At 53.6% G+C, this 16,701-nt stretch overlaps 1 protein-coding gene across 5 annotated transcripts in view; it reads right to left on the reverse strand.

The window, feature by feature from the left end:
* Positions 1-16,701, reverse strand: part of LOC102444405 (uncharacterized) — a 166,575-nt gene that overhangs the window by 35,619 nt on the left and 114,255 nt on the right. The window contains exon 2 of one of the 5 annotated variants that reach the window (XM_089771969.1): positions 1,473-1,612. The exons of the other annotated variants lie outside the window; for them this stretch is intronic. Coding sequence (XP_089628095.1) covers positions 1,473-1,542 — 70 coding nt within the window. The 5' untranslated portion in view covers positions 1,543-1,612. The remainder of the gene's footprint in view (positions 1-1,472; positions 1,613-16,701) is intronic. 5 annotated transcript variants of the gene reach the window in all.

Genomic DNA, 16,701 nt, shown 5'->3' on the forward strand with positions numbered 1-16,701 from the left:
GGGAGGCTCAGGGCTGAGGGGGCTGCCTGGAGGAAGAGCCCCTGGCAGTTTGGCTGTAGAGGCCTTCTCGCACCCGGCTGCGCATGCAATTGCTAATGAAGTGGGGATTTAAATATCCCGCGCTTCATTAGCATAAAAATGGCTGCCGCTTTTTTTCGGCATGGAGCTTTGTTGGAGAAAAGCACCAGTCTAGACGCTGATCTTGCGGAAAATAAAGCCTTTTCCAAAAGATCCCTCTTGAAAAAGCAGCAGCCATTTTTATGCTAATGAAGCATGGGAGATTTAAATCCGAGCTTCATTAGCAATTGTGATACGTCTAATTTACATCCCTTTTCTTATGTAGTCTAGACGTAGTCTTTGTGTTTGACATCGTATTTTATTTAAAAATGAAGCCTGGCCAACAAACCCCCAATTGGGGCCAAGCCCCCATCTGGCCACAGCATCATAACACTCCTGCACTCCCCTTTCTCCCAGACCCTACATCTGAGCCCATCATACCCTGGAGCCCCCTGCCCTGAGCCCCTCACATACTCCAACCCAAATTCCTGAACCCTCACATCCAGAAGTCTGTGGCTTTCTTAGTACCCTAACCCTACATCTGACCCCAACACTGCCTGGCCTGGAGCCCCCTCCCCAAGCCAGTGTCCCCTTATCCATCTCCTCCTGCATCCAGATTTCCTCCCAGAGCTTGAACCTCTCACCTCTTCCCACACCCAAATCCCTCATTCCCACCCGGGAGCCTACACATCCTGTCTCAACCCAGAGAGGGTCCAGCTAGACTGCAGGAGTTTTTCAGGATTTCGGAGATATCCCAGAAAAACTCTTCTGCATGCAGGGATGCGTTTGTTCTTCCACTTCTTTTAGTGGAAGATCAAACATGATCTTTCGGTCACCCCTATATTCCTCTTTCCACGAAGAATAAGGGGCCTCCAAAAGAAAGGGTTTTTCTGACATTTGGTCCAGTCTTGACAGGGCAAATGTTGGAAAAACTTCTTCCTACAGAAGAATTGGGGAAAAAAGTGATGGAGAGGAAGAGAATAGAGAGGGCGGGGCTTCAAGGAAGGGGTGGGGCTTCAAGGAAGGGGCGGGATGGTAGATCGTGGCTTGTTCTGTCATTTAAAAAGTGATCTTGGGTGTAAAAAGGTTGGACACCACTGCTTTAGACAATCAGCCTCTTTGCCAAGCTTCTGGTTCCTTTCCACTCTAGCTTCAGCTCTTTCTACGTAGCCTACTTCAGTTTCTCCTTAGTATAGCTCAATGGTTGTTCTCAACCTATAGCTTGTCCGTCACTACCCGTTTGGCCCTGAGGGTCTTGCATGAGCTACAAATCTGCTAATTGGGCTGTGGGTTGAGAGCTACTGCTCTAGCTCCAACTGATTGAGTTGCTGCTTTTAATGTTTAGCAGTTCAGCTTTCTCCTTGCAGCATAAAAAACACAGTATTGCGGCAAACACGTAAAATGAGGTGACTTACGGCTGTCGGAAGCACCTGAAGAAATGGACAGGAACAGGAGGCATAGAGCTGTCTTCTGAAGGGAGTCCATCGAGTCCCTTATATCTGTTCCGAGAGCCTGGGATGAAAGGTGCCGTAGACATTCAGCGTTTGGTGTTACACTATCAGAGCAGAAGAGGTGACATCAGTTTCCTGGGCATAAACTGAATTTACAACATTTAGAATTCCCATCCCTGTCTCTTGTTGTTTTATCTCCCTTTCGCCAGTAACAAAACAGCCCCTCGGGACACAGGCCTTTTGCTGAATGGAGAACCCACTGTACAATGCAGAGAATGCATTTGGGCAGGGGCAGATGACCATTTTGCCGGGCCCAGGGCAGCCCAAGTAGTCATTTGGCAATGATCTTGTAAAAAAGTAAGCAGACGCTTAACTCCATTGAACTTAGTTAAAGAATTACTCATACAGTTCCTTATAAGCATCAGCCAGGGAACAGAAATGTCCCTATAACATTTTAAAGGAACGTAAACAAACATTTTGTGGTGTTTTAGGTGCTGCTTGTAATTATTAGAACTGGGAGCACTAGCTGTTGGGAGTCTGGAAGCACAGGAAACAGGAAAGAGTGGGGAGAAGATTGGCAGGGGCTAAGTGAGAGTTACTGAGGGATGCAGCAGCTTTGTAAAGAGGCTCCACTTTTGGTAAATAAAGTCCTGTTGAAGTTTGTTAGTACCTTGCTTGCATGATACAACAATTTGGAGATGAGGATGGATCTTCTGCCTCTGAACCCACCTGCACCCATTCTGCAAAGCCCAGATGAGCCTCCAATTGATTTTACTGACAGGATTTGTATGTTTGAGATTTATCTGCTTGCTATCAGTGCTACAGAGATTTCTGAAGTAACAAAATGTGCTCTGCTAATCCACTGCCTTGGAGCAGAAGGGCAGCGGATATTTTACACTTTTCCCCTTGCAGATGATAAATATGAGACTGTACTCATTGCATTAAAGAACTTTTTTGTGCCAAAAATGAATATAATAGTTAATCGCTATAGATTTTGCCAGTGTGAGCAGAAACCAGGGGAGACTATAATGCAGTATATTGCTTCTCTGAGGAGTCTGATTGTAACTTGTGACTTCAGGAATATGGCAGATGAGATGATTAGAGACCAGCTCATTGGGAAAACAACCATGCTTTATGTAAGAGAACACTTGCTTCTAGAACACAACTTACATTGGAAAAAGCAATTGCTACCCAAATTGAGTCAGCTATAGCAGAAGCCAAAATAATGAGCATGGATACAGGAGGCCCAGTTCAGGCTGTGACTCCTTTGCTGAAAAGTCCACTATCACTGCAGACAAAGAGTTACAAGGAGAAAGCTAATGAAAACCCACAGAATCAGCAAATTCAAAGCACGGCAAAAGCATACTTTCACTGTGGATCCCCACAACACCTTACAAGCTACACAAGATGTCCTGCAAAAGTGGCTCAGTGCAATCACTACAAAAAGATTGAGCATTTAGCTAAGGTGTGCCGCAGTAGCCAGTCCAATCAACAGGTGCATACAGTTACAATACCAGATGTTACTGTGCTGAGTGTGGACAAAATCACTACTGCACATATTCCAAAACAGATAAGGTGCACTGTAAATGTTTCTGCCACATCTTCAGGCAAATTACATCCTATTCAGCTAATGTTGGACATATCTATATGTCAGTATCTATACTACATGATTCCATCTATTTGCATTACTAAAAAAATGTGCCTCTTACTGAACCCAAACTTTACTAGATGTGGTATTTGAAAAACCAAATACCAGTACGTGGCTGCCTGCCAGCCACGGTAACTTTTGGTGATTGCTGTGTAACTGCAGAGTTTTGCATTGTCCACAAAGGCACTCCTATCCTTGGCAGAGATTTATTGGCTATTTGAAACTTCAGGGTAGTTAATGGACAAATTGACCTTCCTCAGCAAAGCACTCTTGCAGTACACACAATGGCTACGTCTACACTGGCATGATTTTCCGGAAATGCTTTTAACGGAAAAGTTTTCCGTTAAAAGCATTTTTGGAAAAGACCATCTAGATTGGCACAGATGCTTTTCCACAAAAGCACTTTTTGCGGAAAAGCGTCCGTGCCAATCTAGATGCGCTTTTGCGCAAAAAAGCTCTGATCACCATTTTCGCCATTGGGGCTTTTTTGAGCAAAACAGTACTGTGCTGTCTACACTGGCCCTCTTGCGCAAATGATTTGCGCAAGAGGGCTTTTGCCTGAATGGGAGCAGCACAGTATTTCTGCAAGAACACTGATGATCTTACATGAGATCGTCAGTGTTCTTGCGGAAATTCAAGCAGCCAGTGTAGACAGCTGGCAAGTTTTTCCGCAACAGCAGATGATTTTGCGGAAAAACTTGCCTGTCTAGACACAGCCAACCAGTTTCAGCTGGGACCCAAGACCAGGTTAAAGAGAAACTTGGCTGTGCTTATGGGTTTGTGCACAAAGTTAAAATGCGGCATAATGTGATGCCTGTACAACAGAAGTTACGGTGCTTACTATTTTCAGTCAGGGAAGCTGTTTCAGAAGAACTTAAAAAACTTGTTCAAAAGGACATTATTGAAGAGATTGACTCATCTGAATGGGTTTCACCTATAGTGGTGACACGGAAGAAGGATGGAGGCATTCGCCTTTGTGTGGACTTAAGGGAGCCAAAGAAAGGTATTGTGATTGACAGCCACCCACTGCCTCACATAGAAGAAGTATTTGTAGAACTCTGTGGAGCAAAGATGTTTTCTACTCTTGATTTGCAGAGTGCATACCACCAGGTTATGCTTCATGAAGACAGCAGAGATCTCACAGCATTTATTACACATGAGGGACTATTTCATTTTAAACGTGTTCCATATGGTCTTGCATCTGACCCAAGTGCCTTCCAAAAATGATGTCATTGATTCTGAAGAATCAACATGGAGTTCAGTGCTATCTGGATGATATTATTGTGTTTGGAAAGACTTCTGAGGAGCATGAGAATAACTTGCAGTCTGTACTAAACTGCATCAGTACAGCAGGCCTCAAGCTCAACTTGTCTAAATGCAAATGTAGACAAACAGAACTCTCCTTTCTGGGGCTTACAATGTCACTGGCTGAACTAAAACCTGATCCAGATCATATCCTAGAAATTTCAAAGGCTCCTCCTCCAACAGATTTGCAAACCTTAAGTTCCTTCTTGGGTCTTACCTCCTGGTATGCAAAATTTATTCCCAATTATGCTTCTGTCATTGAATCAATTCAAGAATTGCTACGGAGAAGTTCAACGTTGGTGTGGACAACAGATGCACAAGCTAGTTTGGAAAACTGTGAAAGACTTGATTGTACATAGTCCAGTACTTGCACTATTCAGTCCTGCATTGCCCACAATTGTGGCTACTGATGCTTCTAAGAGCTACTGAAGGATGCAGCAGCTTTGTAAAGAGGCTCCACTTTTGGTAAATAAAATCCAGTTGAAGTTTGTTAGTACCTTGTGTGACGGCGCGTTGGGGTTCCCCAGTCTCCTGCAGCCCCGGAATGGCATGAACAGACTTCACCAGCCAGTAGAATACAGGTGGTTTATTGCTTCTCCACGATACAGCACAGCACAGATGTAATCTAGTTACAGGAACTGGGGGCTAAGAGGCCTCAGTGTCCCCCTTGAGATAGGGGAATCCCAGCCCCCTCCACAGTTCCTTCTCTCCTGCTTTCCAGCCAGGAACTCACTCCCCCTCTCCAAGCCCTGCCCCCAGCCAGGGCAGCATTCCACCTCCCTTTGTTTCTTCCCATGGGGGGTTGGCTGGTTCAACCGGTATGGAGTCACCTTTGCATAATAAGGTTTTCCCTGCTGCATCTTGCTCCAGACAGCAGAGGTCACCACAGCCCAGCAAGTACCCCCACTACGTCACAGTTCTCCCCCCTCCGAGAGCGAACTGAGCAGGGTCACTCCGCTCGTGATCTAGGGAAGTTCGGGACAGCGCGTCGGCGATGATGTTGGCGCTCCCCTTGACGTGGATCACTTCCATGTCATAGTCCTGCAGGAGCAGGCTCCACCGCAGCAGCTTGGCATTGGTCCCTTTCATCTGGTGCAGCCAGGTCAGGGGGCAGTGGTCGGTGAACACCGTGAAACGCCAGCCAAACAGGTACGGCTGCAGCTTTTGCAGGGCCCACACCATGGCTAGGCATTCCCTCTCTACGGTCGCGTAGCTCTGCTCCCGGGGTAGCAGTTTCCTGCTCAGGTACACGATGGGGTGACATTCCCCTTTCTCGTCCGCCTGCATCAGCACCGCCCCCAGCCCAGTGTCCGAGGCATCCGTAAACACGATAAAGGGCTTCTCAAAGTCCGGGTTTACCAACACTGGGGCCTTGGCCAGGGCTTTCTTCAGTGCACAGAGAGCCCTCTGGCACTGCTCCGTCCAGACCACACTGTCTGGCCTCCCCTTCCTGCACAGCTCTGTGATCGGGGCAGCAATGGAGCTGAAGTTGGGCAAAAACCTCCGGTAGTACCCCGCCATCCCAATGAAAGCCTGGACCTGCTTCTTGGTCTGGGGCACAGGCCAGTCTCGGATGGCTCCCACTTTGGCCAGCTCTGGCTTCAAGCAGCCACTCCCCACCTTATGGCCCAGGTAGGACACTTCGGCCATTCCAACCTTGCACTTCCCAGCCTTTACGGTCAGCCCGGCCTCCCTCAGCCGATCCAGTACCTGGCTGACCTGGGCCACGTGGTCCTCCCAGGACTGGCTGAAGATGCAGATGTCATCGATGTACGCTAGGGCACAGTTCTCCATTCCCCGCAGCAGCTGGTCCACCAGGTGCTGGAAGGTGGCTGGTGCCCCTTTGAGGCCGAAGGGCAGGACCAGGAACTCATAGAGCCCCAGCGGCGTAATGAAAGCCAATTTCAGTCTGGCCTCCTGGTCTAGCGGTACCTGCCAGTAGCCCTTGGTGAGGTCCAGGGTGGTGAGGTAGCGAGCTCCCCCCAGCTTGTCCAGGAGCTCGTTGGGCCTTGGCATCAGGTAGGCGTCGGACACCGTGACGGCGTTGAGCTTCCGGTAGTCCACACAGAACCGGATCGACCCGTCCTTCTTAGGGACCTGCACCACAGGAGAGGCCCAGGGGCTGGAGGATGGCTGGATCACCCCCAGGGCCAACATGTCCTGGACCTCTCTCTCCAGGTCCTGGGCTGTTTTCCCCGTGACCCTGAAAGGGGAGCAGCGCACCGGGGGTTGAGTGCCCGTTTGCACCCGGTGGACAGCCAGGTTGGTGAGACCAGGCTTGTCAGAGAACAGCTGCTGGTGGGAGCGCAGCACCTCTCGGATCTCGGCCTGCTGGGCTGGGGTGAGCTGGTCCAAGAGGGAAATTGACTCCAGCGAAGAGTCCTCTCCGGTCCCAGGGAACAGTCCTACCAGGGGATCCTCCCAGGGCTTACCCACGGCCAGCACCAAGTTCTCCCTGTCCCAGTACTGCTTCATCATGTTAACATGATATACCCGCTGGCCGCGCGTCCAGCCCGTCAGCTCCACCACGTAGTTCACCTCGTTCAGCTGCTTAACCACCTTGAAGGGGCCATCCCAGGCAGCTTGCAGCTTGTTCTTCCTCACGGGGATCAGGACCATCACCTGATCCCCAGTAGCGTAGGCGCGGGTGTGACGGACCGGGCCATGTCTGGGCACAGCTGAGGGTGTCCGCTCAGGGCGAATTGCTCAAATCCGGGGCTCCTTACAGCCCCCAGACTGGTGACCTCTCTACACAGGCCACAAATCAGTCCCACAGAGCGCTTCAGCAACATGCCTGAAGCCTCCCGAGCAAAACCCTTCCGACACCCCAGCAATATCCGTGCCCCAGATGGCCCCGGGCCTATACACAGGTGGGGGGGGTCCTAACACCCAATCCCACCTACCCCGAACAAGTTCTGTCCGGTTCCAAGAAACCAACCACAGATCCCTGGTCAATTTACCCTCTGGACCTTACCCACAAATCACGCTGGGCCAATCCTTTAGCATCTAACAACTAAAGGTTTATTAACATAAGAAAGAAAAGCATGAGAGTAAGGTTATTAAAGTACAGTACGTTACATGCACCGAATCTCCCAGTTCTCGATGCAGGCTCTAGCAGAGAAGTTGCAGCTGCTGGTTTAAAAGTTCTTATTGCACATCCTGCGATCAGGATGGGTTCACAGGTCTTCCGGGCTCTTCGATCCCTGCAATGCTGCCTCTGGGATGAAGTGCTGAGCTGAGAACAAAATGGCATCGACCGCATGGCCTCTTTATACCTCCTTCCTGGCCTCTTCTAGTATGTAGCAGGTCACCTGGTCAGAGGCCAGTCTCTGTGTTTCCTGCTGGCTGCTCTCAGGTGACAGCCCCCATTCTTTGGGTGTGTCCATAGCCCATTGAGAGCCATTGTTCCACAGGGCCTCGGTAATTAGCATGTCCACAGGCTCGGCCCTGCCCAATGCTTAACCACATGCAGGGAAATCTTCAGTGTCCATACAAGTACATGCTCATAATTGCACACACAGACATTATACAAACACAAGAACAGCATACATAGGATTATCAGATAATAAGCTTCTATTCAATACCTCACATGGCCCCCTCCGATACCATTTTTGGGGCCAACACCCCCACCTATGGGTGCATCAGTGATCTGGCTGCTCCCCTCAAGATCCAGCAACGTGACAGCGGGCCCGTGCATTGCAGTCGTACCAGACCTTCTGCTTCCTCTGGGCCCTGCTTAGGTTCTCTCTGGCCAGGCCCATGAGCTCGGCAAGTCTTTTCCGGAACGTCAGGACGTATTCCACGACCGGCTCACCCTCCGGGGAGACCTTTCCCTCCCACTTGTCTTTCAGTAAGTCCAGGGGGCCTCTCACTCACCTCCCATATAACAGCTCGAACGGCGAGAACCCTGTGGACTCCTGGGGCACTTCCCTGTATGCAAACAGCAGGTGGGGTAGGTACTTGTCCCAGTCCTGCGGGTGTTTGTGCATAAAGGTCCGTGGCATCTTCTTCAGAGTCCCATTGAACCTCTCTACCAACCCGTTGGTCTGGGGGTGATACGCCGAGGCCCAGGTGTGTTGCACCCCACTCTTCTCCCACAAGCACCGGAGCAGGGCCGACATGAAGTTGGATCCCTGGTCCGTGAGAACCTCCTGGGGAAACCCCACCCTGCTGAAAATGGTCAGCAGGGCATCTGCCACCGTGTCTGCCTCGATAGAGGGCAGGGCCACGGCCTCGGGGTAGCGGGTGGCAAAGTCCACCACCACCAGGATGTATTTCTTCCCTGTCTGGGTCGCTCTGTTAAAGGGCCCCACGATATCCATCGCCACCTTCTGGAAAGGCTCCTCTATGATGGGCAGGGGTCTCAACGCAGCTTTTCTCTTTTCTTGGGCCTTCCCCACTCGTTGGCAGGCGTCGCAGGACCGGCAGTACCGCTGTACAGCTGCAAACATTCCCGGCCAGTAGAAGTTTTGGAGCAGCCTCAGCCGGGTGCGCCGGATCTCCTGGTGTCCCGAGAACGGGATGTCATGGGCCAGGTACAGCAGCTTGCGGCGATACCTTTGGGGAACCACCAGCTGCCGCTGGAGCCCCCACTCCCCTACCTTCCCGGGGGGAAGCCATTCCCAGTACAGAAATCCCCTCTCCCACCGGAACTTCTCCTGGCAATCTCCTCCTAGGGGTTGAGCTGCACCCAGGTCAGCCCGGTCCCTCAGGGCCTGCAGGGAGGGATCCACCCACACCTCAGCCTGGAATTCAGCGGCTGGGGCTGGGACAGGGCCGTGGTTCCCCCCACTGCCTAGGTCCAACTCTAGGTCTGCTGGGACGGGGCCCTGGGCCCCCTGTTGGGGAACCTCCTTGAGTTCCGGGCCGCCAGCCCCTCGCTTGCTCTGGCTACGGGTGGTGACCAGCATCCTGTGGGGTCCGTCTGGCCATTCCTCCAGGTCACTCCCCATCAGCACCTCGGTGGGCAAGTGCAGGTGTACCCCCACTTCCTTGGGGCCCTCCTTGGCCTCCCATTTCAGATGCACCCTGGCTACGGGTACCTTAAAGGGGGTGCCGTCTATGCCCCTCAGTGTCAGCTGAGTGTCGGGTAGCATATGGTCTGGGGCCACTATGTCGGGTCAGGCCAGTGTCATCTCCGCCCCCGTGTCCCAGAAACCCGTCACCTTCCTACCATCCACCTCCAGGGGTATGAGGCAGTCCCTCTGCAGGGGTCGCCTTGCCCCCACCCGGTACACGGGGAAATCTGCCTCCCGAGGGTCAGACCTCCCAGAGGAGGTACACTGAGCATCCTTTCCCCCCCCCTGAGTGGAGGTTTGCTGGCCAGCCCCTGCCTCTGGGGCAGCCCGCCCTCCCTCCCGCCCCAGCCAGTTAACCCTGGAAAGTCCCAGGTCATGGGACCTGTTCTTGCGCCTGGTGCACTGAGCCCTCTTGTGGCCTCGTTGCCCACAGCGATGGCAAGTTAGGTTCTGTGGGCCCATTTGGGTCGGCTCTGCCCGGGCCCTGGCTGGTTTTCTGGGGTATCGATGACTGGTCCTGGTCCCTGGGGCTCGCCTCGGAGGTGCCTCTCTCCGTCGCTCAGCCAAGAATCGGTCTCTGTGCGATTCCCTTTCTCTCCAGGACTCCCGTTCACACCCGGACCGGCTCTCTGTGAACTCATCTGCCAGTCTCCCGGCCTCCTGGGGGTTCTCTGGTCTCTGGTCCTTGAGCCACAGCCTCAGTTTGGGTGGGCATGCTTCATAGAACTGCTCCATCAGGACCAGCTTGAGCAGCTCCTCTGCGGTCTGGGCTCCGACTCCAGACACCCACTTGCGGCCGTATTGCGACAGGCGGGAGGCCAGATCCACATAGGTCTCCCGTGGCTCCTTCTGCACCCCCCGGAACTTCTTCCTGTACATCTAGGGGGTCAGCCCGAACTTGTGCAGCAGGGCCTCCTTGACTCGGTTGTAATCCCCTGGCTGCAGGTCCTCCAACTGACTGAGCACTCCGGCCGCTTCCTGGCTCAGTGCAGGGACGAGCTCCTGCAGCCAGTCAGCTGGGGGAACCTGTTGCAGTCCACAGGCCCTCTCAAAGGAGCTGAGGAACCCATCTATGTCACCCATGTCCTTCAATTGGGCCACCACGAGCCTCTCCAAGCGTCTGGCAGTCCCGGGACCCTGGGGCCTATCCGCACTTGGCGCAGCCGGTGCCCCGCCGGTTCTCCACTCTGCCATGGCCAGCTCATGTTGTCACTGCCTCTCTCGGTCCTGGCGGTCCCTCTCTCAGTCCTCTACTTCCAATTCCTTTATCCGCAGCTGGATCTCCAGCCGCCGCAGCTCCGCTGGGCTGGCCTCTGCCCTAGATGGGCTACAGCTTGCAGGCCTCCTGGGAGACGCTGTCTCATCTCTCCGGTGGGTTCCAGCGCTCCTCCCCCTCTCTGAGCCTGACACACTCTCGGGGGGGGGGGGTCTGGCTGCTTCCCCTGGGGACAAGATCCTGGCCCTGTGGCTGGTCATTCTCTTCCAGCTGGTCAATAAGCTGGGCCTTGGCTGCTTTCCGCACAGGCAAGCCCCTCTCTCTGCACAGCCCCACCAGCTCTGCCTTCAAGAGTCGGGCGTAGGCCATCTGCCTGCTGGTCCCCTCGGTGCAGATTCACCAGTCTAGTGCTGCAGCGCCCCACGAATTTCCCAGGAACTGCTTCGCTCTGTCTCCAGCATGCCTGGCTATCGGGCTCTTGCTTCTACTGAGCCTTGTCGCTCGCCGCTGGAAGCTCCATCCACAGGGTGCAGTGCATCCCGCTCCTGACACCAGTGTAACGGCGTGTTGGGGTCTCCAGTCTCCTGCAGCCCCGGAATGGCACGAACAGACTTCACCAGCCAGTAGAATACAGGTGGTTTATTGCTTCTCCACAATACAGCACAGCACAGATGTAATCTAGTTACAGGAACTGGGGGCTAAGAGGCCTCAGTGTCCCCCTTGAGATAGGGGAATCCCAGCCCCCTCCCCAGTTCCTTCTCCCCTGCTTTCCAGCCAGGAACTCACTCCCCCCTCCAAGCCCTGCCCCCAGCCAGGGCAGCATTCCACCTCCCTTTGTTTCTCCCCATGGGGGGTTGGCTGGTTCAACCGGTATGGAGTCACCTTTGCATAATAAGGTTTTCCCTGCTGCGTCTTGCTCCAGACAGCAGAGATCACCACAGCCCAGCAAGTACCCCCACTACGTCACACCTTGCTTGCATGATACAACATATTTATAGACCTACTGTGTCAAATGTGGGTTTAAACCGAGTCAAATTTTTAAAAAATCAAGATGGCTGATTTTTAAACCTCACTTTACAGTGCCATTAAATCAAAGGAAATCAACAACTGTGTGTGTGAAATCTTACCATTTGGGTGTAGTCACCATTTTGTTCAAGTCTACACTACCCTGCTGTCTTTTTGTTATCCACAGGTTTGCTGGAATGATTAGCCTGCATGAATGGAGGGGCCCCTTAGTTTGGCCTAAAGAAAAGGCATAGTATATGAATTGTTCAGAGGTGTCTGGGTAGAAACCTGTTTATATGTGCCAGATTTACAAAAAATAAAATAAAATAAAAAAAATGCGGAACCTCTATGTCAAGTTTTGTCACAAGAACATTATGACCGCTCTGATAGAACCCCCCGAATAGGGAGACTTACAGTGAAAAGATCAACTAATAATTGGTCAGACAACCCACCCTAGGGCTAGAAGAGAAGAGAAAAGAGGTGGGAGCCTAGGGCCACTTGTTCCTGCAAACCCGTAGGAATCATAACTTCAGCTACTGGCTTCCACAGAAATACTCACACACAAGCAGTTTATGTATCTTTGAGATTAGTTATCTCCTCAGTGACCTATGTACAAGCGTCTTGTTGTTTGTTTTGGGTTCTTATGTAATCTTTATCTTCGTTTTCATTCTGTGTAACTACGCTCATTTGGCTGAGCTTTTTCTTTTACTCCTCAGCACTGTGCCTTGGATCTGCCTCGTTCTTACTTTTGGCTATTTCTTGCTCTTATTTTTAATTCTGGATAGGTCTATACCTTGTGCAATCTTTCCTGCATGGCTCACTGGGATCACTTTCAAAGTCCTTTCTATCATGTTAATGAAAATCATGGACTTGAATTTAGTGCTCAGGAAAAGCCCGGCTTAGCGCACAAAGATGATGCCGGGAAAGGTTCTTCCATGGGTGCCATTAACACACCTCAATCCTGTCCAGCAACATTTAAATATCCTGTCACTAAATTGGCCCAGAGCTTTGCCAGCGTTCTCAGCCCTGACCTGCCACATTCCGGGCTCCACGTGCTTTGAAATCCACAAGAGCCTGAGACGACGTGCTAGCTTTGAAATGTACAAGAGTCCCCAGTAGTGGCTTTTGTGCATTTCAAAGCAACAGCACCCGCATGGAGCCGGGGGTACTGTCATTCTCAAATGCTGTGCAGAGCCGGGTTCAGCTCAGGACTCCCCAGTTGATCCTGGGTTCTGTGTGCTTTGAAATGCTGGGCATGGAGCCCAGGATCAGCTGGGGAGTCCTCAGCTGACCCCGGCCTCCTTGCAGCATTTCCATGAACCTGGGATTGGCTAGGGACTCCCCAGCTGACTCCGGGTTCTGCAGAAATGCCATATGGAGCCCAGGCTCAGCTAGGGAGTCTCCAGCTGACCCTGGGCTCCATGCAGCGCTGCTCCTTTGAAACACCATGGCAGTGTTTCAAAGCCCTTACTGCCTCTTCCCTCTTAGCCCTCTTCCCCCTTTCTTTACCCGTCTTACTCCCCTCCTTTGCTTCCTCTATCTGATAGACGCAGCAAAAGGAAGGGAGAAGTGACTAGTCGACTCAACTATCCAATAAGCATTTGCTTATCAGATAGTCAATTAGTCGACTACTCCTTAACATGCTTATTGTTGATCTGTGATCTGTGAAGCACCCTGTACAGGTACTGTGGCCTGTTCTGGATATATGTTGTCTCACTGTGTTACAAAAAGTGTGAAATATTTGGATAGCTCTACCAGATTTTTATGTGGGGTTATTTAGTCAGCCCAGATCAACTTTTTACTAATGCCAATATCTTCTTTCCCTTGAAATACATAGCTCAGTAAAAAGGGTGTGGAGGTAACTGGGAATATAAGTGTTGCATCTGCATGCAAGGGACCATCCCCATCCCCATCCCCATCCCCATACTCAGAACAGCACATTGGGGGAATGATACTTCACAGCCCCCAGTATCTGCACAGATCCCTTGAAATGATCTCATTTTTCAGCCACTCCATATGGTACCATATTGCTCAATACCAATACAACATAAATCTTAGCAGTTGGCTAAAATTGCCAAAAGCTGTTAGAAGATCATGTCACTAGACAGAAAGTTCTGCTCCATCACTGAAGACAAGTGTGATGTGTAACTTTGCCATTAGCCTTAACAGATGTTCTAGTGTTCTTCAGGTTGGTTCTGCTCTCAGGTACAGAACTTAGAAACTCTTACAACCTGTCATGGACTGGACACCTGCTGCAAAGCACTGAGGGTACGTCTACACTACAACGTTAATTCGAACTAACTTAGTTCGAATTAGTTAATTCGAACTAAGCTAATTCGAACTAACGCATCTAGAACTAAAAACTAGTTCGAATTAGGGTTTTGCTAATTCGAACTAGCGCGACAACATTGATTGTATGCTGGGGCGCACTTAAGGGCGGCTGAAACCGGTTCTGGCAGGGCATCAGGTCAGTAGTTGCTTTGTGTGGCTGCTGTCTGAGGCTATCTGAGGCTCGAGCTTAAAGGGACCCCCCTGGACAGCCGGTTCTCAGCTTTTCCTGCTTGCTTGCCAATCTCGCCGAGGGGACAGCAAAGCGTTGGTCTCTGTGCCCGTCTGTGTCGGTGCTTCCCTTCGGGGACGCCGCCGCAGGTGGCAACATGGAGCCAGAGCTCGCCCTGCACCTTCTGGTGCACTTTCTGGACTTGCTGCTGCAAGCCTGCCACCAATGGCTCGAGGCTGCCTGGCACCACCTGGTACACGTCAGCCCCCTGCCTCTCCACCTGGCCGCCCTGAGGGCCGTGGAGGAGCCGCGGCGGGGCCCCGGCACCGGCGTGCCTCGCTGCGTCTGGCGTCTGGACACCAGCACCGACTGGTGGGACCGCATCGTCCTGGAGCGCTGGGAAGACCGACAGTGGACCCAGAACTTCAAGATGAGGAGGGACACCTTCCTGGAGCTCTGCGAGTGGCTCGCCCCTGCTCTGAGCAGAAGGGACATTCGCATGAGGCCCGCCATCCCCCTCCAGAAGCGGGTGGCCATCGCCCTCTGGAAGCTCTCCACGCCGGACAGCTACCGATCCGTTGGGAACCAGTTCGGCGTGGGGAGATCCACTGTCGGGGCGGTGCTCATGCAGGTACGGCACTCGTCGGCCACTGCGCCGGGGAGTGAGGGGGGCTGCAAGGAGGGGATGGGCCGCCCCATGGACAAAGGGGGGGCGGGAGGAGGCAAAAGCGCCCCGCACCGGAGGGGTCGGTCTTTCCCGGCCGTACTACACGCCGCCAGTGGGGTTGCTTCCAGGAGTGGGACGCGGGGCACTGCCAGGGCACGAACACTCCCAGCCACCCGGGTGCCCCACTGATTGGCGCTTTGCTGTGTCTCTCTCCGCAGGTGGTCAAGGCCATCAACCGGGTGCTGCTCCGCAGGGTGGTCCGCCTCGCCGACCCGGACGCCGTCATCCGGGGCTTTGGCGCCCTGGGCTTCCCCAACTGCGGGGGGGCCATCGACGGGACGCGCATCCCCATCCGTGCCCCGGAACACCAGGCGTCCCGGTACGTCAACCGCAAGGGGTACTTCTCCGTGATCCTGCAGGCCGTGTGTGACCACTGGGGACAGTTCACGGACATTAATGTGGGCTTGTCCGGCAAAGCACACGACGCCCGGGTGTACCGCAACTCCTCCGTGTGCCAGCGGCTGCAGGCCGGGACCTTTTTCCCCGACTGCCACATCAGGGTCGGGGACGTGGACATGCCCGTGTGTCTGGTGGGGGATGCCGCCTACCCACTGCAGCCCTGGCTCATGACGCCCTACACGGGGCACCTCAATCCCTCCTGCCAGGCCTTCAATGCCAGGCTGACCAGGGCCCGCATCGTGGTGGAGGGGGCCTTCGGGCAACTGAAAGCCCGCTTTCGATGCCTCCTCACCCGTCTGGACCTGGCCGAGCACAACATCCCTCCCGTGGTGGCAGCATGTTGTGTGCTCCACAATTTGTGTGAGAGTAAGGGGGAGGCTTTCCTGCCAGCCTGGATGGCTGAGGCTGACCGCATGGCTGGACACTACGGTCAGCCCCGCACCGCCGCCATCCGGGAAGCCCAGCGGGGGGCTGTCCAGATCCGGGAAGCCCTGCGGGAGAGCTTCCTGGTGGAGGAGGAGGACTGACCTCTCCCTTGCATGCCCCACTGGGGCCTTCTTCCACCCTACCCCCCTTCCCCTTTCCCCTCCCTACCTACTGTAAAATAAAGACACCTGTTTTTCAAACAAAAAGTCTGTTTATTTCACATAACTGGGGTGGGGGGAGGGAGGAATGAGCATGGGAGAGGGGAGGGGGAAACCTGGGACGAGGGAGCTGGAAGGGGAGGGAAGGGAGGAAGGAAAAGGAAAGCTCAGGGGTGGGGGTCTGGCTGCCTCTCCTGTCTCGCAACACTGCGGGTCCGGGGGCGTTGGTGGGGAATGGTTGTGGAGGGTGGGGCAGGAAGGACAGGGAGTGTGGAGGAAGCAGGAGCAAGAGCAGGAGCCGGAGCAGGAGGAATTGGGAAGCGGTCGAGCAGGCTCTGGAGGTGGCCTCTGAGGGCACGGCCCTGCTCCTCCAGTGCCTCCAAGCTCCTCCGGCGCAGCCGAAGGTCCTCCTGGACCCGGTGCTCCTGGATGCGGATCTGTTGCTCTATGAACTGGAGGTGCCACCGCTGGTACTCCTCCTGGTTCTTGGCTCTCCTGCTGGCCAGGGCGCGGGCGGCTGCTGCAGGCGGGGTGGTGCGCCCTGCAGGCCCAGGTGCTGCAGCTGTGGTGAAACAAGAACAGCGGTCAATTACCCCAGGGGCCCAGGTGTGTGAAACCCAGCCCCCCTCTGCAAGGCCAGGGCCCGTGCAGGATCCCCAGCTGCTGCTCCGTTGTGGGCAAGGCCCAGGCGCACGGTCCCTGGGCTCCCTCTCGCCCCAGCCCCCCGTACACATAAGGGGAGCACGATGGTACTCACATGTGGACACCTCCCCGGCCTCGGACGACACAGG

This window comes from Pelodiscus sinensis, chromosome 20 (assembly GCF_052426305.1).
Source record: "Pelodiscus sinensis isolate ZL-2025 chromosome 20, ASM5242630v1, whole genome shotgun sequence".
In the NCBI taxonomy this organism is placed as follows: Eukaryota; Metazoa; Chordata; order Testudines; family Trionychidae; genus Pelodiscus; species Pelodiscus sinensis.